This window comes from Squalius cephalus (assembly GCF_949319135.1).
Source record: "Squalius cephalus genome assembly, chromosome: 7".
NCBI classification, from domain to species: domain Eukaryota; kingdom Metazoa; phylum Chordata; class Actinopteri; order Cypriniformes; family Leuciscidae; genus Squalius; species Squalius cephalus.
The window spans coordinates 46,620,284-46,646,114 of NC_137128.1; the positions used below are offsets into that span (position 1 = coordinate 46,620,284).

General features: G+C 36.5%; 1 protein-coding gene across 2 annotated transcripts; it reads right to left on the reverse strand.

Annotated features, from left to right (window-relative positions):
- Positions 1 to 1,682: 1,682 nt before the first annotated feature.
- On the reverse strand, positions 1,683 to 25,447 carry nop9 (NOP9 nucleolar protein). 2 transcript variants are annotated; one of them, XM_079875503.1, is made up of 12 exons: positions 25,375 to 25,447; positions 24,389 to 24,581; positions 22,124 to 22,360; positions 18,545 to 18,739; positions 17,550 to 17,657; positions 16,390 to 16,531; positions 14,872 to 15,064; positions 9,498 to 9,638; positions 7,161 to 7,280; positions 4,033 to 4,251; positions 3,150 to 3,255; positions 1,683 to 1,983 (listed from the first exon to the last, which is right to left on the reverse strand). In XM_079875503.1, the coding sequence occupies exons 2-12, from the start codon at positions 24,576 to 24,578 to the stop codon at positions 1,829 to 1,831; spliced, it is 1,806 nt and encodes a 601-aa protein (XP_079731629.1). In that variant the 5' UTR covers positions 24,579 to 24,581; positions 25,375 to 25,447; the 3' UTR covers positions 1,683 to 1,828. The 2 variants fall into 2 exon arrangements, with proteins under 2 accessions (XP_079731629.1, XP_079731628.1); XM_079875502.1 differs by having other exon boundaries at positions 24,389 to 24,587.
- Between the last annotated feature and the right edge of the window lie 384 nt (positions 25,448 to 25,831).

The window sequence follows — 25,831 nt, forward strand, 5'->3', positions numbered from 1 at the left end:
TGCTAACAATGTGTTAAAACATGCTAGCAACATGCTAATTCATGTTAGAAAAGTGTTAAATCATACTAGCAGCATGTTAATACTAGCAGGCTTTGTCAGACCAACATCAGAGTTTATCCCAACGAACTTCACTAATCTAAAATATGAATAATTCACAAAAAGTGAAATATTTCCCATCACATGAGGCGTGCGTTCAGAGCTCAGGCGTGTGAAACGGCTGGCGTTCGGAGGCTCTATCAGCTCGTTGGTTGTGACTGCACCAGGAGAATTCCTCAGCTGAATGTCACGTCGCCCCGATGATCAGATTCAGGGGTTTGGCGTTCCTCCTCAGTCTCTCCCACACAGATAGAGGAGATCGCAGCTGCCTGACCTTCACTCAGCGGGACAACACTGCAAACCTCGTTCTGAAGATGCATGTGCACAGCAAACAGCACATCCTTCTCTGACCTCTGTGTGCATTACAGAAACACAAGAGTCGCATTCCTAATGTTTTTACTTATGAAGGCTGATTCAATGACTATAAAACCACTCTCTTATAAGGACGTTCTGGGGTTTAATTATTTTCCAAATAGAGATATTCAAGTGAAAAAGTAATATCAAATTTATGTTTAATTTAACGCTAGTGAAAAATTAATTCATTAATTTATAGTAATGCATGATTTGTTTCATCTGGTGAAAAATTATTAATTAAATTGATTTAAATTCATTCTTTTTTTCCCCAAGTTACCTGGTGAAAAATGAATTCATTAATTTATGATTGTCCTCATGATGTAAAAAAAATCTTAATTTATTCATTTAGATTAATTCATGATTTATTTGAAGTCGTCTGGTGAAAAATGTATTCAATTTATATTTATCCATGATTTTTTTCCAAGTTATCTGGTGAAAAATGTATTCATTAATTTATATTAATTTAAAAAAAAATTCTAATATTTAGTCTAACTAGATATATATATATATATTTATAAAATATATTTAAATGTATATATATTTTATTTATAATAAAAAAAATATATATATATATATGGGGGAATATATATATATATATATATATATATATATATATATTAGGGCTGTCAAAAGATTAATCGCGATTAATCGCATCCAAAATAAAAGTTTGTGTTTACATAATATATGTGTGTGTACGGTGTTTAATTATTTTGTATATATAAATACACACACATGCATGTATATATTTAAGAAAAATTTGCATACATATACTGTATATATTTATATAGTTTATATTATATATAAATATTTTTTTATATATATAAAAACACATTTTTCTTAAATATATACATGCATGTGTGTGTATTTATACAAATTTAATTATACACAGTACACACACATATATTATTAAAAACAAACTTTTATTTTGGATGCGATTAATCTTTTGACAGCCCTAATATATATATATATATATATATATATATATATATATATATATTCACATCACAATATATATCATAGAAAAACAAACATCACAATGTAATTTTTCCCAATATTGCGCAGCCCATGTGAGCGGCATCCAGATAAACTTAAAGATATGCATTATTATGAGTGCAAAAATGCTATTGTGGAAGTTTGATCAGTTATCCAGTGGATGTGATTTATGGCCTGTGGTTAACGATGTCGCATACATCAGTCAGAGGTGTTGCACAGACATACGCAATAATAGCATGTTTTGATGTTTTTATTCAAAAATCTTCAAAAGTGATTATATGAAACTTCCTCATGACTAAAACGTCTCTCGGATGGCGTCGTCGTTCAGCTGGAATGATTAACAACATCCACAGGAGTTTGTGGAGCGTCTCTGTGAGTGAACTCGTCACTCCAGAATATCCCTGAACATCTTCCTCTTCTTCGACTCTCCCGTTTGCACCTCCATCCAGTCGCCCTGGCGCTTCAGGAACGACGTCAGGCCGAATTTGGCCCAGATGTGCCTCGCAAACCGATCGGGTCGAAGCTGAGATTCACTGGGGACTGAGACACCAGAACATGATCACGATAAAATAACGTCACAGCTCATATTAACCTCATCCTTCCCTCGGCTCATTTTGACCCAGACATCAGGACTTTTGTTGCACTTGAACCACGAATACACACATTTCTTTTTTAATGAATTCGAGGAAATTTTTAAAAGTAACAAATCCTTCCCTCTCGTGTCAATTTGACCTCCTTAGGAATGAAAAACAAAAAATGCTCAAAATTCAAACTAAAAATGCTAATTAAATGCTATTTTATAATGTTTATAATACATGTGTATCTGAATGCACACTGAAGTGAACTGACTTTAGGACCCAGCGGAATATAGAGATATAAGGCCATCTAGAGTCATGAAATATCATGGTATATTATTTTTTATTAGAGGTCGGCAAAGACACCCAAATGTAAGATAATTTGAGCTGAATTAAAAGGGTTTTGGATGAAATTTGGATGAGTAATTTTGAATTTAAGTTGAAATAATATGAGGAATGTGCTTAAATTGCTATTTATTTATTAATTATTGATCAAATCTAGACATTTAAAGGTAAATAAAATAAAAAATAACAAAAAAACTTGCATAAAAAAGATATATGATTAAAATAAAATAAAATAAGCTCTGATAAAATAATAATAATAATAATAATAATAATTTCTGGGCCATTTTGACCCGCCAGGGAAGGATTTGTTGCAGAATGTGAGAGAAAGATGAGGGTTAAATAAATGAGTTTAGGCTTGGTGTTTATAATGAATGTCACTGTAATTTTTTAATTTCTGTTTGTTTTATACTTATATTTTTCATTCCTGTTCTGAACACTGAAATTTAAAAGATTTGTTGCGGTGTGAAACTTTTCATTTTATTTACATTTTACATTTATACATTACATTCTAAATGTACGTAATAGTAAATATCGTTTTTTTATGTTTTTATTTATAAAAAGCTACAATTTCATAAATTCCTCACTTACTAAAATTGCTTTTATGGTGATGTTCTGGGGTTTAATTTTTTTAAATTCTTTTCTTTAAAATTCTTTTCAAATAGAGCCATTTAAGTCATCTGGTGAAAAATTATTAATTTAAAATAAATAAATAATATGAATTAATTTACTCTTTTTTTTTTCAGTTTATCTGGTAAAAAATGTATTCATATTTGCATGTTTTCTCACCGAGTTTATCTGCTATTCTCTTCCTCTGACTGATGGGGGCGCTGTTCCACACGGCCTCCAGCAAACGACTGCCGTACATCGAACACGCCAGATCCACATACATGTCCTGCCACAGAGATTACATGAGTCAGATTATTATGATAACCTTTATTTTACCAGGAAAGAAAGCACATTGAGATCAAAAATCCCTTTCGTAAGAGCGTCCTGGCCAAGATTATCAGCAACACAACTCACATGGGTTTAACAAATAACATTCATCCATACATGTATAGAAAACACACCGGCAAATTTAATAATAAAATAAGTAAATCAATACATAAATCTTTCAAAATCACTTTAAAAATGTCCAATGAAACCTGAGGTTCAACTTAAAGGTGCAGTGTGTAAGTTTTAGCGCATCTAGTGGTGAGTTTGTGAACTGCACCCAGCAGAAGTTACGGTGGCTGACAGGAAGTGATGTCGTCGTCTGAGACGGCAGAGAGTAGCCAGTTCAACACTGAGGTTTCTTTACAAAGATAAATTAAGAAATGAGGTTTACTTGATTATTCAGTAAAACGATGTTATTGCGAATATTATTGTCACTTGTTCATCATTGTGTCAGTGTTTTATTCGCTGACTTTAGCTGAAGCTTCTTTACACGAAGAACAACATAGTGACGAAACGCGTTTGTCCATTTAGGGCCACCGTAGAAACATGTTGGCGCAAAATGGCTATTTCAACGTAACGGAAATAGGAAATAAGGTCTTTATACACCACTGAAAACACAGTTATGTATATGATATTGCATTTCTGTCAACAGATCCTCCTAAATATTACACACTGCGCCTTTAATTCAAACGTGATAGAGACAGAGCTGAGCTGCGTGGAGTTTGTGAAGCTTTACCTCCATCTTCCTCAGGATCTTCCCCCGGCCCTTATCGCTGGCCAGCGTCACCATCACCTGAAGCGCGTGGCTCCCGAAGGGGTCGGTGGCGAAGGTCAAGAGGTCACGGGGGCAGAGGTCATGAAGGCTGTTCATCAGAACCGATCGCTCTTTAAACCCGGCCAGCGCTTGAACCAGCCGAGAGCCGTGATAACACACTGAGAAAGCCTGAGGAGAAGCCTGAACACACAGACAGAGCATGTCTACTGCATACTGCACTTTAAACACTGCATACTACACTTTACACACTGCATACTACACTTTACACACTGCATACTACACTTTACACACTGCATACTACACTTTACATACGCCATACTACTCTTTATGTAAGGCAGGGGTGTCAAACTCAGTTCCTGGAGGGCCACAACCCTGCAGAGTTTAGCTTCAACCCTAATTAAACACACCTGATCCAGCTAATCAAGGTCTTCAGGATTACTAGAAACTTCCAGGCAGGTGTTTTTGGAGCTGGTTGGAGATAAACTCTGCAGGACAGTGGCCCTCCAGGACTGGAGTTTGACACATGTGATGTAAGGCATACTACACTACATACTGCATACTACACTTTATATACACATACTACACTACATACTTCATACTACACTTTATATACACATACTACACTTTATAAGGCATACTACACTACATACTGCACTTTATATACACCATATTACACTTTATATACTGGATACTACACTTTATATAATGCATACTACACTTTATATACACCATATTACACTATATACTGAATACTACACTTTATATAATGCATACTACACTTTACATACTGAATACTAAATTTTATATATGGCATTCTATACTGCATATTACATTTTATATACACCATATTACACTTTACATACTGCATACTACACTTTATAAAATGCATACCACACTTTATATACACCATATTACACTATATTCTGAATACTACACTATATAATGCATACTACACTTTACTAACTGCATACTACACTTTACATACTGAATACTAAATTTTATATGGCATTCTATACTGCATACTACACTTTATATACACCATATTACACTTTACATACTGCATACTACACTTTATATACGTCATACTACACTTTATATACACCATACTACAATTTACATACTGCATACTACACTTTTCATATTGCATACTACCTACTTATAAAATACTAATATTTTCAATAAGCTTATATTTTTAGTTTTCATGTTAATCTTAGCTTCATTTTATGTGATTTGTCATTTTATTCGTTTTTATTATTTAAGTTTAATTTATTTTTAAATTCGGTTTAGGTTTTTATATATTTCCAGTAACTAATTTTACTGCTGCTTCAACATTTCTAATTTTGTGTAGTTTAAGTTTTCCAACTAATATTTATATTTTATTTTATTTCAGCTATATCTCAATGAACAAATGTTTTTAATAGTTTTGCTTTTAGTTAACGATAATAACCCTGAATTTTAGAGAATTATTTCTTTTCAGTAAGAGTTTGAATGTGACTGGTTATTATAATTCCATGCCTCATTATAAAAGGGGGTGTACACTTATGCAACCATGTAATTCTAGGTTTTTATTTTGTCTTTGTTTTTCCTTAAAAGTTTATATTTGGTTGTTATATGCATTTTGTTGCATTAAAGGCGAACAAAGATCTTGGATTAATTCTTTTTACATCTTAAAAAGCAGCAATTTTAAGCAAAAATGATACAAACTATAGCAGTTTGATGAATTAGCCAGTCAGTATGGCAGAGCAGACGTTCCCTGCTTACTGCATACTACTCAGTGCACACTTGGAGTGTGTAATGAAAAATCGTCAAACAGTAACTCGATACAATGTTTCTTTCCGCATGACCTCGTGTCACACATCATTCATTCAGCGAGCGGCATAATGTACTGAAATAAAATTAATATCGCGATATGGCGTAGTGCGATTATCAAATCATAAAGGCTGTGGTGATTTAATTAAATAAATAAATGTGTGCAGGTTTAATTGCAGGGACACCAAAAAAATTTAAGTTTAAAAATTAAGACTGCATTTTTACAGAATTAAAAATTAAATGATTTGTACAATTTTTATTCATTTTTAAATGATGGTTTAAACTCAAGAGGAAAAAGGCATTTTAAATGATTAAATTATAATAATAATTTTAATAATATTTAAATTTCTATGCAGATTCACTCCCTAACAAAATCATTTATTTTATAATAATATATACTATAATAATTATTAAAACATTTTTTCAAATAGAGCTACACAATAATATCAAAATTTCACAAAGTCAGTGTTTATCCAGTGTTATGCAGCAGCATCTAGTGGTTAAACTTGAAGATAATGATTATTTGTGTAAATCGATCAAATATCGAGTGAATAAGATGGTTGATGTTACTTTTTGTTCATTTTTGCCACACTGGAAATGTAAGGTCGAGCCAAAAGCATTGCATTGTGGGATACAGTCTCTCCTGCAGCTGCGTTCACATTTTTGCCTTGTCCAAATACCCACACTAGCGGTCTTGGACACTTGAGAGTGTGAAAGTAAGAGCACAAGACTGTCCCATATCTTAAAAATGCCATAGTGCCCTTAATGCACACTAAATCCTCACTATCTCAAATACCGATTCGGAGCCAAGCGTATCCCATCATGCATTATGTTCGGGAACTCATGTGCCCCGAAATCGCGAGATGTCGAGGAAAACATTTCCACTGTAATTTTAATTAATTAGATACATATAATTTAAAGAAAGTGTTGCACATTTTATTGGTGCAAAGATGAGTATGGTGTGTGTCGGCCTATTTTGTACAATCGGTTTTTATCACTTAATTAGAAGCACCACAATTTAAAATGTGCCTCTTCTGTTAAAAAAGTTTATTTTAAAATGCAAAGTATTGAAAATATAATAAATAAAAGCTCTGTAAAGACTGTAAGTGTGTCCCTTCAATTCATCAAATGTTCTACACACACGTTGAACACTACGGCCAAATAGAGGAGAAACGTTCTGGACGTAGACAGGTGGTCGAGAGCAAAGACTGCAAGTGTGTGTGTGTTTGGACAAGGCATTTGATAAAAGTTCCCATAATGCACACTACATCCACACTCACCTGTGTGACGGAGTCGCCCTCTGCTGGCTCGGTGTTGTAATACACTTCATACGTCAAGAATGACAGAAACAGAGGCAGACAGGAGACTTGCAGAGATGCAGGTTCACTGCAGTGAAAGGCCTGATGGGAAATGGAGTTTAACATTTATTATCAGCTGATCTTAATGAAATACTAGACTTTATACAACTAGACTAATACAAGACTTTATAGACTTTATCAACTATTCATGAGGAATAGGATTAGAAAAAACAGTATCCTCAAATAAACAATACCAATGATAACCAAACAGTTTCCGTTCCCTTTGACTTCCATTGTATGGTTTGTCTTAATGGAAGTCAATGGGAACCAAAATGATAATTCAAAATATTGTGTTCAGCAGAAGAACGGAAGTCATAAAGGTTTGGAATATCATGTGAGAGAGATTATCATTTCTGTGTGGACTATCCCTTTAAATGCATACTTTTAAGGCAGCGCCAATAATACATGTATATTATACATGCATCCAAGGTCAAAAAACACTATTTTCTCATAATATCCACTGCAACATCAGCTCATCAGTGTTTAAAACGGTCAATTCAAAGATTCGGTCTCTCTAAACCCCGCCTTTCTGAGAGCTGCTCTGATTGGTCAGATAAGCCAGTTTGCTGTGATTGGTCGGAAACCAAATGCTCATTAGCATATCTGAATTTCAGCTCTTCCTCAGCACTTGTGATATGAACAACAGTAACGATGGCGTCGGTTTAACCAAGTGGATTCGCATCGAACAGAAACAGCGTCCTCAACATGAACCAAACGCTGTTCAGCCAATCAAAACCATAGGCTGGCATTATGCAAATTAGTTACAATCTTAAAAATTTCACGCAGAATCAGAATCGCTTCTTTCTTTTGATCTTTAAAACTTTGCAGACCATTTACATTCACAAACAGCTCTATTACACACGGCATGAAAGGTCATATCCGAAAAAGTATAACGGGGCAGTTTTAAAGGTAACACATTATGCCCCTTTTCACAAGATGTAATATAAATCTCTGGTGTGCCCAGAATGTGTCTGTAAAATTTCAGCTCAAAATACCAGATTTATTTATTATAGCTTGTCAAATTCGCCCCATTTTAGGTGTGAGCAAAAACACGCCGTTTTAGTGTGTGTCTCTTTAAATGCAAATGAGCTTTAGCTCCGCCTCCGTTCAGAAGAGGGCGGAGTCTTTACTCGAGCTTCAGAAACTCCGGCAATAACAGAACAGGCCAATCTCCCTCATCCAGAATCCCAGTATAACCAGTAGCGAGTGCAGCCTTACGGAGAGACTCAGGAAGAGCTTCTGAATGTTAGTGGAGACATTTCTGTAGTTGTTGTGGAGTTACACTGATCATCTCATTATCATGTTTAACTTCTCCACAAGTGTCCACAGTTCCTGAGGTCTTTATAAGACAGCGGTGACATGTTCTGGTCAATAGTGTTCAGTGCTCGTCTGTGCTCAACCACAGAACAGCTTCAGGCTCTGCTGGATCTTCATCAGTGCGTTAGAACTGGTCTCTGTTGGCGCGTGTGGAACCAAATGTCGGCTGGTGTGTGTAAACGTGCAGATTAAGGGCCAGTAATATTATAATAAGATCCTCTTCATACGTCAGAAGGAGAGCGAAATCTGATCGGCTTATTTTATGACATAAAATAGAGAAAGGCTCACCAGAACACAGTTACTGGGTTTCACTTTTCATGTTTTCTGGGTTGGTAGAAGCACCGGGACCCGATTATAGCATTTAAACTCAGGAAAAGTCAGATTTTCATGATATGTCCCCTTTAAAGGTGCAGTGTGTAATATTTAGGAGGATCTGTTGACAGAAATGTAATGTCATAAATATAACTATGTTTCAGTGGTGTATAAAGACCTTAATGAAGCATTATGTGTGTATTAGCTTAGAATGAGCATTTCTCTCTACACACACACTCCGCTTACATCGACATGTTTCTACGGTGGCCCTGAGTGGACAAACGCGTTTCGTCACTATGTTGTTCTTCGTGTAAAGAAGCGAGCTAAAGTCAGTGAATAAAACACTGACACAATGATGAACAAGTGACAATAATATTCACAATAACATCGTTTTACTGAATAATCAAGTAAACCTCATTTCTTAATTGATCTTTGTAAAGAAACCTCATTGTTTAACTGGCTACTCTCTGCCGTCTCAGACGACGACATCACTTCCTGTCGGCCACCGTAACTTCTGTTGGGTGCAGTTCACAACCTCACCACTAGATGCGCTAAAACTTACACACTGCACCTTTAACTCCAGACATGTGTTGATTACAGTTAGAGATTAGTGCAGTAATTCCTCCTGACCTGCAGGAGGCGCTGTAGCAGTTCTCCCTGCCTCTCCTCCCACTGAACGCAGCTCTCCACCATCTGCACCACGACCGCGATGTTCCCCGCCGCGAGAATCGCCTCGAAACCCTCCATCAACTCGTCGAAGATCTTCAGGAACTGAGCAGACGGAAATAAGAGGCACATGTTAAAGGAAATACATGGTTTCAGCACATTTTTTTAAAAGTCAAAGTTAAGGCTTTTAAAGACCTTTTTAAAAATTAATACTGTACATTACAGGTGTGCAATAATGACAAAAACATTTATCTCGAACTTAAATTGATTTCCAGCGGCATTTTTGACCTATATAAGGGCGTATTTTCCTAAACTGATTAGATGTATGCACACATCGCGCAGTGAAAGTATTTAGATGCATCAAAGTGTCATCTAAAATTTAAGACCTCTTTTATGCACCATTATGATGGACAGATGCACTTTTATGATGGACAGATGTACTTTTATGATGGATAGATGCACTTTTATGATGGACAGATGCACTTTTATGATGGACAGATGTACTTTTATGATGGATAGATGCACTTTTATGATGGACGGATGCACATTTATGATGGACGGATGCACTTTTATGATGGACAGATGCACTTTTATGATGGACGGATGCACTTTTATGATGGACAGATGCACTTTTATGATGGACAGATGCACTTTTATGATGGACGGATGCACATTTATGATGGACGGATGCACATTTATGATGGACGGATGCACTTTTATGATGGACGGATGCACTTTTATGATGGACGGATGCACTTTTATGATGGACAGATGCACTTTTATGATGGACAGATGCACTTTTATGATGGACAGATGCACTTTTATGATGGACGGATGCACATTTATGATGGACGGATGCACATTTATGATGGACGGATGCACTTTTATGATGGACGGATGCACTTTTATGATGGACGGATGCACTTTTATGATGGACGGATGCACTTTTATGATGGACAGATGCACTTTTATGATGGACGGATGCACTTTTATGATGGACGGATGCACTTTTATGATGGACAGATGCACATTTATGATGGACGGATGCACTTTTATGATGGACGGATGCACTTTTATGATGGACAGATGCACTTTTATGATGGACAGATGCACATTTATGATGGACAGATGCACTTTTATGATGGACAGATGCACTTTTATGATGGACAGATGCACATTTATGATGGACGGATGCACTTTTATGATGGACGGATGCACTTTTATGATGGACAGATGCACTTTTATGATGGACAGATGCACATTTATGATGGACAGATGCACTTTTATGATGGACGGATGCACTTTTATGATGGACAGATGCACTTTTATGATGGACAGATGCACTTTTATGATGGACAGATGCACATTTATGATGGACGGATGCACTTTTATGATGGATAGATGCACCTTTATGATGGACAGATACACTTTTATGATGGACATGTACTTTTATGATGGATAGATGCACTTTTATGATGGACAGATGCACTTATGATGGACAGATGCACTTTTATGATGGATAGATGCACTTTTATGATGGATAGATGCACTTTTATGATGGACAGATGCACTTTTATGATGGACAGATGCACTTTTATGATGGAAAGATGCACTTTTATGATGGACAGATGCACTTTTATGATGGATAGATGCACTTTTATGATGGACAGATGCACTTATGATGGACAGATGCACTTTTATGATGGATAGATGCACTTTTATGATGGACAGGTGTACTTATGATGGACAGATGCACTTTTATGATGGATAGATGCACTTTTATGATGGACAGATGCACTTTTATGATGGACAGATGCACTTATGATGGACAGATGCACTTTTATGATGGACAGATGCACTTTTATCATGGATAGATGCACTTTTATGATGGACAGATGCACTTATGATGATAGATGCACTTTTATGATGGACAGATGCACTTTTATGATGATAGATGCACTTATGATGGACAGATGCACTTTTATGATGGACAGATGCACTTTTATGATGATAGATACACTTTTATGATGGACAGATGCACTTTTATCATGGATAGATGCACTTTTATGATGGACAGATGCACTTTTATGATGATAGATGCACTTTTATGATGGATAGATGCACTTTTATGATGATAGATGCACTTTTATGATGGATAGATGCACTTTTATGATGGACAGATGCACTTTTATGATGGATAGATGCACTTTTATGATGGATAGATGCACTTTTATGATGATAGATGCACTTATGATGGACAGATGCACTTTTATGATGATAGATGCACTTTTATGATGATAGATGCACTTTTATGATGACAGATGCACTTTTATGATGATAGATGCACTTTTATGATGGACAGATGCACTTTTATGATGGATAGATGCACTTTTATGGATAGATGCACTTTTATGATGATAGATGCACTTTTATGATGGACAGATGCACTTTTATGATGGATAGATGCACTTTTATGATGGACAGATGCACTTTTATGATGATAGATGCACTTTTATGATGGACAGATGCACTTTTATGATGATAGATGCACTTATGATGGACAGACGCACTTTTATGATGGACAGATGCACTTTTATGATGATAGATGCACTTTTATCATGGACAGATGCACTTTTATGATGGACAGATGCACTTTTATGATGATAGATGCACTTTTATGATGGACAGATGCACTTTTATGATGATAGATGCACTTATGATGGACAGATGCACTTTTATGATGGACAGATGCACTTTTATGATGATAGATACACTTTTATGATGGACAGATGCACTTTTATCATGGATAGATGCACTTTTATGATGGACAGATGCACTTTTATGATGATAGATGCACTTTTATGATGGACAGATGCACTTTTATGATGATAGATGCACTTTTATGATGATAGATGCACTTTTATGATGACAGATGCACTTTTATGATGATAGATGCACTTTTATGATGGACAGATGCACTTTTATGATGATAGATGCACTTTTATGATGGATAGATGCACTTTTATGATGGACAGATGCACTTTTATGATGATAGATGCACTTATGATGGACAGATGCACTTTTATGATGATAGATGCACTTTTATGATGATAGATGCACTTTTATGATGACAGATGCACTTTTATGATGATAGATGCACTTTTATGATGGACAGATGCACTTTTATGATGGATAGATGCACTTTTATGGATAGATGCACTTTTATGATGATAGATGCACTTTTATGATGGATAGATGCACTTTTATGATGATAGATGCACTTTTATGATGATAGATGCACTTTTATGATGGATAGATGCACTTTTATGATGGACAGATGCACTTTTATGATGATAGATGCACTTATGATGGACAGATGCACTTTTATGATGATAGATGCACTTTTATGATGATAGATGCACTTTTATGATGGATAGATGCACTTTTATGGATAGATGCACTTTTATGATGATAGATGCACTTTTATGATGGATAGATGCACTTTTATGATGGACAGATGCACTTTTATGATGATAGATGCACTTATGATGGACAGATGCACTTTTATGATGATAGATGCACTTTTATGATGATAGATGCACTTTTATGATGACAGATGCACTTTTATGATGATAGATGCACTTTTATGATGGACAGATGCACTTTTATGATGGATAGATGCACTTTTATGGATAGATGCACTTTTATGATGATAGATGCACTTTTATGATGGACAGATGCACTTTTATGATGATAGATGCACTTTTATGATGGACAGATGCACTTTTATGATGGATAGATGCACTTTATGATGATAGATGCACTTTTATCATGGATAGATGCACTGTTATGATGGACGGATGCACTTTTATGATGATAGATGCACTTTTATGATGGACAGATGCACTTTTATGATGATAGATGCACTTATGATGGACAGATGCACTTTTATGATGATAGATGCACTTTTATGATGATAGATGCACTTTTATGATGACAGATACACTTTTATGATGATAGATGCACTTTTATGATGACAGATGCACTTTTATGATGATAGATGCACTTTTATGATGGACAGATGCACTTTTATGATGGATAGATGCACTTTTATGATGGACAGATGCACTTTTATGGATAGATGCACTTTTATGATGACAGATGCACTTTTATGATGGACAGATGCACTTTTATGATGGACAGATGCATTTTTATGATGGACAGATGCACTTTTATGATGGACAGATGCATTTTTATGATGGATAGATGCACTTTTATCACTGCCATTATAAAGCTCAGAAGGATATTTTTTAATATAACTCTGATTGTGTTCGTCTGAAAGAAGAAAGTCATATACATCTAGGATGACTTGAGGGTGAGTAAATCATGGGCTAATTTTAATTTTTGGGTGAACTATCCCTTTAAAGGGGGGGTGAAATGCTATTTCATGCATACTGAGTTTTTTACACTGGTAAAGAGTTGGATTCCCATGCTAAACATGGACAAAGTTTCAAAAACTAAGTTGTACGTTTGAAGGAGTATTTTTGGATCCGGTTTGTCACAAGTTTCGGAAAGTTTTTTTCGAGTATGGCTCTGTCTTACGTAAGATAGGGCGGAATTTCCTTATATGGGTCCTAAGGGCACTTCTCCGGCCGCGCGTGCACTCGTAGACTAGAGCGAGAGAGTGAAAGCAGTTCGCCATCAAAGCGCCCTGCCCGGCTTTTGGGAAGCCAATGTCACCAAAGAAGTGTGTTTTTGGTTGCCAGGGCAAGACAACCCTGCACAGATTCCCAAAGAACCCAGCGTTAAGGAACCCGTGGATGGAGTTTGTTTTCCTGAGCATAAACGGAGTTGTGTAAGACTTTTGTTCCCTGCATTTCGACGATGATTGTTTTCAAAGCCCAGATCTACGGATTTGCAGATCGTCTAATGCTTAAGGATCGAGCAGTCACAATGATAAAGGTTCGCGGTCGTGCGTTGGAACCGGACGGTGAGTAAAACTGTTTGTTGAACAAATGTCTCTGTGTGTTGTCACTAGCTCGGCGCGTTAGCACAGCTAACACGGCCCGCCCCCAGCCGCTCGTTTTTTTCCGGAAAGACTCGGTACAGCCTATCTTTCTTTTAAAAATTTAATAAAACAAAAGACTTTTTGGAGATATGAAGGATGCAATATTACTCTATAGGTACTCAAGATTAACAGGAGATTGAGTGAAAATGAGCATTTCACCCCCCCTTTAAATAAAAAAACTAAAAAACTAATTTAAGACTTTTTAAGGATGCGTGGGAACCCTGGAAAGAAGATGCGGAACATCACTAGCACTGGTAAAGAAAGCATCACCAGTTTGAAGGGTGTGGACGCCGCGATCAGGCTCTGGATGGGGAAGTTTGCGATGGGATGAAGAGCCAGAGGCATCAGATGAGATCTCAGGTGGTTCCTGTAAACATCTCGCAGCAAAGCTTTCTGGGAGATCTTGAAGATCTTCTGGAGGAGATGACTCCCGGACGGGTCCTTCATGAACACCAGGAGAGGACTGAAGCAGAAACAGAGTTACGAGTCAGTACATCCACACTGTTATTTACATGATTTATCATCACAGCATTTTTTTCTTTTATCAAATTAACTTAGATCATTTATGTAGTTCAGATAACATCATATTTTGAGTTTCTGTTGATTAAACCAATCTCCTTCATTGTATCAACTCATTTTTTTTTATTTCAATGAACTTAAAATGAAGGCAACCAGGTTACTTCCTTTTTTAAGTTAAACCAAAAATAATTTTTTACAGTGCATATATCGCTCGCTCAGTGTTCATTTTGACAGCAAATTTTGATTTAGTTTTAGTCACAGTCTTTTTAGTTTTTAATTTGCTTTTAATTTCGGTTTTAATTTTTATTTATTTTCACTTAATAATTTTAGTGCTTCTTCAACATTTCTAATTTTGTGTAGTTTAGGTTTTCCAACTAATATTATAATTGTATTTTTAATAGTTTTGCTTTTAGTTAACGATAATAACCCTGGACCGGAGAATTATCACTCATACGACAGAGTCTTTTGACTAAAATGCCATTTAGTTTTTTAGTCATAATTGTTTTAGTTGTAATCGACGAAATACAATAAGATTTTAGTCAACTAAATCTACAGTAGTTTTAGTCAACTAAAATCTAATGGGTTTAGTTCAATTGTAATGCATTAATTTAGAATTTCTCTAAAATTTCCAAACCCATTTTATACTCCCGGAGAAAAGAATATATTAACCAGTTAATATGAATGATTTTAAAGTTTGATCATGCAATACAGACACAGATTTAACTGTTGTGACATTATATTTTTTTCTTAAAATTAAATAAAATCACTTTTCCTAAAGTAGAACACAGTCTTCTTTTTATGCATTCTTTAAAACAACTTGAATACATCATACATAATTTATTTGTATAAATTAAATATAATTAATCCTTATTAAAGCTATTAAAGAGCAGTGAATGCTTTTCTCTTTCTTTTGTTGTTTGATTAATATCAAGGGTTTATTACCCTTTATTACCCATTAAGTTTATTACGCACTGTCACTTTAAGAAGGAATGCGCGGATCCATCATGTGTTTACGATCAGTTCTGACTGGATCTCTTCCCAAATCATCCCTACCTAACATTTTCGTCTAGTTTTTATTTGTTGACGAAAATGTAAATAGATTTTCGTCATAGTTTTTGTCATTTAAAACAGTTTTTTATTTAGTTATAGTCTCCTTTTCGTCTATTACATTTTTTGTTGATGAATAATTTTCGTCATTATTTTCGTCAACAACATTTTTTTATAGACGAAAACGAGACAATTTACACTGCGCTCGATGATCTTCCTCACCTGACTCCAGGAGCCGAGCTGAGTGACGTCAGGTATCCCATGATGCTCTTGTTGAGTTTATTGCACAGTTTGGGTCTCTTGCGGTGACACACCGTCAGCAGAGTCTGAAGAGCAGCGCAGGCCGTCAGGTTCGACACGAAGACTGTGAAGAAATGCAACATCAGAGTTTGATTTGTTAAAAAAAAGAAATTTTAATGTAGAAATTTAGAGAATATAGAAATATAATGCAGGGTTATTACAGTTAATTAAAACCATAAAAAACATTTGTTACTTGAAATAAAATAAACATTAACTGAAATAAAATGTAATTATATATCTATATATATATATATATATATATATATATATATATATATATTTGAGCTAGTTGCCTTTAGTTTAACTTGATGCATTAACTAAGATTACAACTTTTACAAGTATTTCTGTTGATTGAAATAAAGCTGAAATAAAATATAGTATAAATATTAGATAGAAAAACTCAACGAAAATTAGAAATGTTGCCTTGGCAATAGAGATCTACCGATAATCTGTTTTACCGATATTTAAGCATTTTCCCATAATCAGGTATCGGTTTTGTAATATCGGATTCACTGATAAATGCCAAATATAATCGAAATAAAATAAAACAGAAATAAAATAAATAAATATCGGTTCTGAATACCAGTAATCGGGCACGTAAACATGCAAATAATTGGTATTGGTAAAAAAACAAACAATATCGGTCCATCTCTAGTTGGCAATAATAGTTGAAGCACTAAAATGATTAACTGAAAATAAAAACTAAAACTGAAACTAACCTAAATAGCCATATTTAAATGTAAAAAAAGTCAAAAGCACATAACGAAAGTACTAAAAATGTAACTAAAATTCAAAATACTAATAAAACTAAAATAAAAACACTTGATGATGATATACTAAAATACACACTGACTTGATATACTAAAAAAAAAATCACCAAAACTGAAATAAAAATGAATTAAAAAAAATAGACAAAAAGAAATTAATAAAAAATCTAAAAAACATATTGTAGTGCAGGGTTATTAACTAAAACCATAAAAAAGTGTTACTTTAAAAAATAATTAAACATTAACTAAAATAAAATAGAAATTATATATATATTTCAGCCAGTTGCCATAAAATTAACTTGAAAACGCCATTACCGTTGATGTTTTCCATGAGACGGTCGGCCAGATGCTTCAGCTCCCACCAGAACGATGTGGGAATCTCAAAGTCCACCAGCTCAACTTCACATCTTCTGTCCTTCTTGGCTGAAACACATTAAACAGAATAAAACTGATCAGATGCTCTAGATAAAGAAGACGGAGACAGAACCGTAAGACACGACTCCAGTTTAAACACGGGTAAAGTTAAACACACCGCATGTTTCGGCTGTGAAAGGCATCACTTCATTCCAGCAAGCGGTCTTTGTTTTCTTCTTATTTATGTAAATCCAGATAATTGATTTACAAAACATCGATTGGAATTAAAGGTGCAGTGTGTAATATTTAGGAGGATCTGTTGACAGAAATGCATTATCATATACATAACTGTGTTTTCAGTGGTGTATAAAGACCATAATGAAGCGTTGTGTGTGTATTAGCTTAGAATGAGCATTTCTCTCTACACACCGCGGGTCCGCTTACATCCACATGTTTCTACGGTGGCCCTGAACGGACAAACGCGTTTCGTCACTATGTTGTTCTTCGTGTAAAGAAGCTTCAGCTAAAGTCAGCGGATAAAACACTGATACAATGATGAACAGGTGACAATAATATTCACAATAACATGATTTTACTGAATAATAAAGTAAACAAAATTTCTTAATTTATCTTTGTAAAGAAACCTCATTGTTTAACTGGCTACTCTCGGCTGTCTCAGACGACGACATCACTTCCTGTCGGCCACCGTAACTTCTGTTGGGTGCAGTTCACAAACTCACCACTAGATGTGCTGAAACTTACACACTGCACCTTTAAAGTACAAATTAGACTAAACGAAAAAACTCCTATATCGCTCCATATCTCCCGACATATTGTGTTCAATCCATTTCGACGCCCTTTATGACGCATAAAGGCCTGAGAACGCAAACCCTGAAACAGGATCCAGGAGCAAGCGTTATGATGATGATGATGATGATGATGATGATGTTTCTGACCTTTCTGAGCGCTGGGAGTGTCTCGGGTCAAGCATCCGCTGAGCACCTGCATGAGTGTCCGGAGCAGATGCGATCCGTACGGATCCTGAGCGAACGCCAGCAGATTCTCCCGGACCACTGCACTCACACGCTGCACCTGAGCCTCCAGCATCCCACAATGCTCCTCTTCGGCCCCTGTGACATCAGACTCCTCCTCTGTAGAGGAACATGAGATGAGGAGACACTGTGAACACACTTCACCTGCTTCAGTGCAGATTCACAAACCCAAACGCCCGAGTGACACTCGAGAGTTAACCAAACACAAAACTGAGAATTAGCCCATGATTAGGCGCGTTTCCATTACAGATTTGCGCAAAACTTTTGCGATTTTTTTTTTCTAAATGCCAACAAAAAACTATTTAGAAATGACGGCGTTTCCATTAACTGATGTTATGCGACTAAAACTTCATTTTTCCTCTCGCGATAAGTCAAATAATTACAAAAACCATGGCGACGGACGCCGGTATCCCAGCCACTGCACTGGCCATCTATCTATAAATTACAGAAACGTCTGTCTGTCTGTTATTCGCATATCTCTCGAACCGTTAGTCCGATGGATTTCAAACTCGACAGGTGTCTCGCTACGGGCACGAGTAAGTGCAGTGCCAAGTTTGACGTTGTTTTGGTGAGAAACGCAAAAGATATCGTTAAATATATCTGTAAAAGAAGCACTTAGAAGGTTGTGGTTTAAAAATAAACATTCTGACATAACACTCAGTCAGCTACACTGTTTACTTCTGAATATTAGAGTTTGGTTCCAGAAACGTGATAAATCCATTTTGATTAAAGCTCCAATATGTAATATTGTTTCACCACAAGAGGGCGCAGTTTCCAACAATAACAAAGGCGAAGCTTGATGAAGCTATGAAGGAGGTGACGATGGGAGATGTCGTTTTTAATGTGTTTTCACCATCTAGCGATGTATCTAAATGGAATTAATGAATCATGATCACGGATGAGGTCATTTATTCGTTTTTGTATTACCTGTATGTCTGATCGTATTATTTTATGTCATCATAATTAATGAACCGCAAGGAACGTGAAATGTTATGCTATATTATTACAGGCATGTGGTGTAATTCATATGTATTAAAATCATCTTTACTGTAACTATTAAGTTACTTGTACAATAATAAAAAAATTGTTTTGCTTGCCTGTCTATCAATACACTCGCGAGAGCAGAGTCTCTGTCAAGTCCAAGAACTCTCTCCATCTCGAAAACGCCTGGCCGATATTTATCCGGGTTTTATTCCTCCGTTTGTCACACAGTCTGCGTGTATCCGAATATGGACGCTTTCGTTTTGTTGGCACTTCAATACTCGCCAAAGAGTTCGTGATCCATAACAGCTATAACCATACAGTCTATGGCTATAACGCTTTAACCACCACTTCCGCATTTGACCATGTGATATTCCGGAGTGGTGGAATAGCCTATCACATGGTCCACACCGGAAAAAAAGGATAGAGCGGACATTGCGTCACTGAGAGGCGACATTTCTTTTCCGGGACGGACAGTTATTTAAAATCGGAATTTCTCTGAAATAAAAAATCTTTGGAGACTTTTGAGATATTGTAAGCACACACTGTGCAAGTTATTTTCGGAAATTTGATTACAAAATTGTTACATATTGGAGCTTTAATTTGAGTAAAAATGTGTTTTCTTTACCAAGAAAGTGGCAAGATGAAAACCACTATTTTCTGTTTCAAACTTTCACATAGCATCTTTAGGTTATAATATCATAAAAAATTCAAATCCAGATTTTGATTTTCAAAGATTTATTATAAAAACTGATTATTTTTTCCCAAAAATGCAATAAATTCATGACACTTTTTTTTTTTTTTAAATGCAATTAATCCATTGAATCAATATAAAAGTTATTTTTATCATATTGAAACTGATGAAATTAGCCATCGCTAAGAATTATCTCCTGAACTTTTTTGACAGCGATCAGCTCACAAAAGCTGATTTTGCACACACTTCGCACTGCTCCCTGAATCGAGGCGCTTATTCATTTGTGGATGTGAACTGAATCTATAAGTCAGCTATGCTGTTTACTTCTGAATATTACATTTCATTATCATTATCAATACGATCAGACATACAGGTAATACAAAAACGAATAAATGACCTCATCCGTGATCATGATTCATTAATTCCATTTAGATACATCGCTAGATGGTGAAAACACATTAAAAACGACATCTCCCATCGTCACCTCCTTCATAGCGTCATCAAGCTTCGCCTTTGTTATTGTTGGAAACTGCGCCCTCTTGTGGTGAAACAATATTACATATTGGAGCTTTAATGGAAGGAGATGTGTGTGTGTATCCCAGCATTAATGGTGAGGAACGACCCTTATTATACTTGTGAGCGGCTCATATGAGGAGTTTCTGGGTGTTTCTCCCTCAGTTATGCTTCCAGGTCTTGATTGTGGCATTTATTTGAGGTTTAGAATCCATTATTCCTGTAATTCTTTTGTCTTTTATGAAATTAATAAAGAACTCTGTCTCGTATTCTGTCCAAACACACCGCGTCGTCTACGTCAGGTGACCTGTAAATGCACAAAAACTGTTTCCATTTCAGTTTTGTGAAATATTACTTTTTCGAATTGCCTGAAACACCTCCTCATGCGAGCGGGAAAACTTTTTGTGATAAATGCGAGTTTTTGCGAAATTGACGTGTTTCCATTGAGCGTATTTTCAATTTGTGATATTTGAAGGGTAATGGAAACGCGGCTAGTGACTCTCCCTCAGCTCATCCTCGGTGTGTAAGACTTTCTTCTTTCAGACGAACACAATCAGAGTTATATTAAATAATGTCCTGGATCTTCCGAGCTTTATAATGGATATAATGCATAATTGCATAAAAGTCCATAATTGAAAATAACTGAAGGAAATATCTATTTGCTAAGCCATCTAATTTGATTCATATTCTTTTGGTTTCTCTGCCCAATATATAAAAATAAAATAAAAATGCAATGAAAAATCTAATTGAATCTGTTAAATAGATGAATAAATAACTTTTACAATTTTAACTTATTTACTTGTTTATTTTAATGTTATCTATTCATTTAAATCAAATGTTTGATTTGTAAATTTTATTCTACTTTTTATTTATATATGTATTTATAAATTTTTTGTTAAGCAAACTAATTTAATTCATATTCTTTTGGTCTCTCGGCCCAATATATATATATATATATATATATATATATATATATATATATATATAAAAAATAATTAAAAATGCAATGAAAATACTTGGTATCGGCAAGTACAAAAAAATAATAAAAATTAGCGGTATCAGACTCGTACTGAAGAAAGTGGTACCAGTGCATCCCTAGAAACATCTTTAAAATTAAAAAAAAAAATATATATATATATATATATATATTTCAAAGCGTGTTTTTGAGACTGTCTTTGGTTCACTGCAGTTTTAAGGAGGAAATACTCAGCAATGCTGTCGACTTATGAATTTAAAGCGTATTAAAAACACCTCATAGACACATAAACAACATTAATGGATTTCCGTGGCCTCACCTGTCCACCTGCGCGCCTGCTTCACTGCGCTCTCCATCACATGACCTCCACACTGATCACACGCCACCGCCGTGAACTCTGACCCCGTCTCTCCTCCCAGTTCCTCCAGCACTTCTGCGACCTGAGCCGGACTGGCCAGCGCCAGCAAACCCTCCAGAACCAGACTCCCCGTCATGTCCGTCGCCACCAGGAGCGCCTTCCCCCTCACCTCCGCCAGCACGTTCTCCACAAACACACCTGAGCACACAACTACACACCTGAGCACACAACTACACACCTGAGCACACAATTACACACCTGAGCACACAATTACACACCTGAGCACACACCTGAGCACACAACTACACACCTGAGCACACAACAACACACCTGAGCACACAACAACACACCTGAACACACAACAATACACCTGAGCACACAACTACACACCTGAACACACAACTACACACCTGAGCACACAACAACACACCTGAACACACAACAATACACCTGAGCACACAACTACACACCTGAACACACAACTACACACCTGAGCACACAACTACACACCTGAGCACACAACTACACACCTGAGCACACAACTACACACCTGAGCACACAACAACACACCTGAACACACAACAATACACCTGAGCACACAACTACACACCTGAACACACAACTACACACCTGAGCACACAACAACACACCTGAGCACACACCTACACACCTGAGCACACAACTACACACCTGAGCACACAACTACACACCTGAGCACACAACTACACACCTGAGCACACAACTACACACCTGAGCACACAACAACACACCTGAGCACACAACTACACACCTGAACACACAACTACACACCTGAGCACACAACAACACACCTGAGCACACACCTACACACCTGAGCACACAACTACACACCTGAACACACAACTACACACCTGAGCACACAACTACACACCTGAGCACACAACTACACACCTGAGCACACAACTACACACCTGAACACACAACTACACACCTGAGCACACAACAACACACCTGAGCACACAACTACACACCTGAGCACACAACTACACACCTGAGCACACAACAACACACCTGAGCACACAACTACACACCTGAGCACACAACTACACACCTGAACACACAACTACACACCTGAGCACACAACAACACACCTGAGCACACAACTACACACCTGAGCACACAACAACACACCTGAACACAACAACACACCTGAACACACAACAACACACCTGAACACACAACAACACACCTGAACACACCTGAACACACCTGAACACACCTGAACACACAACACACCTGAGCACAACACACCTGAACACACAACAACACACCTGGACACACAACAACACACCTGGACACACAACAACACACCTGGACACACAACACCACACCTGGACACACAACAACACACCTGAACACACAACAACAACAACAACAACAACACACAACAACACACCTGAACACACAACAACACACCTGAACACACAACAATAACACACCTGAACACACAACAACAACAACAACAACAACAACAACACACCTGAACACACAACACACCTGAGCACAACACACCTGAACACACAACAACACACCTGAGCACAACACACCTGAACACACAACAATAACACACCTGAACACACAACAACAACAACAACAACAACACACCTGAACACACAACACACCTGAGCACAACACACCTGAACACACAACAACACACCTGGACACACAACAACACACCTGGACACACAACAACACACCTGGACACACAACAACACACCTGGACACACAACAACACACCTGAACACACAACAACACACCTGAGCACACAACACCACACCTGAACACACAACAACACACCTGAGCGCACACACACCTGAACACAACAACACACCTGAACACACACACACATCTGAACACACACAACTGAACACACACACCTGAGCGCACACACACACCTGAACACACACACCTAAACACACACACCTGAACACACACACCTGAACACACACACCTGAGCGCACACACACACCTGAACACAACAACACACCTGAACACACACACCTGAGCGCACACACACACCTGAACACACACACCTGAACACACACACCTGAGTGCACACACACACCTGAACACAACAACACACCTGAACACACACACCTGAACACACACACCTGAGCGCACACACACCTGAGCGCACACACACCTGAACACACACCATCAGGGTCATCTTGTTTTCTTCAGACTCACCTCTGTCCTCCTCGTCGGTGAATCCCTCCTTCAGTCGGTCACTGACGCGCCGGAAGTAACTGACCGTCCCGCCGTCGAGCCGCTGCTTCTTCGACCCGCCGTCACCGATGTTCCCCTGGACGGCCCGTTTATGACCCTTCTGTTTACCCTTCAATAACCTTTGACCTTTGGCTTCCATCTTCTCAAGCATCACCTTGATCTCAAACATACATTTGATTATTATCTGAGGAAACACTGTATTATGATGGTATTAATATGGCACTGCCACAGTATTTTTGTTGTTGTTGTTGTACTAAACCAATAATTAAATTACCATATTCATATGTTCACATGATACTACAGAAATACCTTATCATCACGGTAAGAGTAAAACAATAAAAATCACATTTCCACCACATAAGAAAAACATTATGTTTCTGTAAATAATAATATTGAGATAAAAGTTGCAAATATGACATACAAAGTCATTTATAAGATCCAAAAAATATGACGTAAAAATCATATTCATGACATAAAAGTCTTAATTATGACATAGAAAGTCATCATTTCGACTATATAATATCACAGTAATGGTGTAGCATGTCATAATTTAGACATTGTTTACTATAATTGTGACTTTTTGTGTCATACTTTACATTTACTAAAGCATGATATTTTTTATTTACTTGTGGCGGTTATGGTCTTCCATAGTACTTTGATTATTATAGTATTTTAAACGGTATTTTCCATGCTAGAGCATGGTATGTCGAAGAATACCACTAAAACAACAATGGTAATTGTACAAATCACCATGTTATTAAAACGATGGTCCTGACTCCTGTTATGTTACTGTCAATAGTATGAAAATAGTTGACAATAATACGAGCGACAATCGCTTAAGTATCGAGTCACTAGATTAATCAGCACGATCAATTATTGCACTGATAAGCGTGCAAAAAAATGTGATAAGCACATAAATAATAAATAGTATGTAATATTGAGCTTACCAGTGCTTCTGCTCACATGTGTACGCAGAAGGCGACGCAGCCTGATGACGCAAGAGCGACGTGATGACACGTACAGCAGCCGTTTCACAAACAAAAGTCCTGTCACGCAAATTACACTGTATTTTCTTTTCATGTTTGTTGTAGTCTATATTTGTTTAATATGTGTACATTATATGTTGGATTATTGTCATGTTTATTATTTGTATGTGACTGGCATTCAATAATAAAAAAAAAAAGTCCTGTCACGCAGAACACGGACGTTTAAAAAAAACAAAAAAAAAACATAATTTGGTGTATAATTACTGTAGTTCCTCCATATTTTAGGCATTAACAATGAACTATAAAAACTTTAAACTTAAAAAAGGAATGCTTTAAATCATAACTATGAAATGATGCCATAAAAGACATAATTATGACATGTAAATATCTCATCATTTCAATGAATAAAAATTATTAC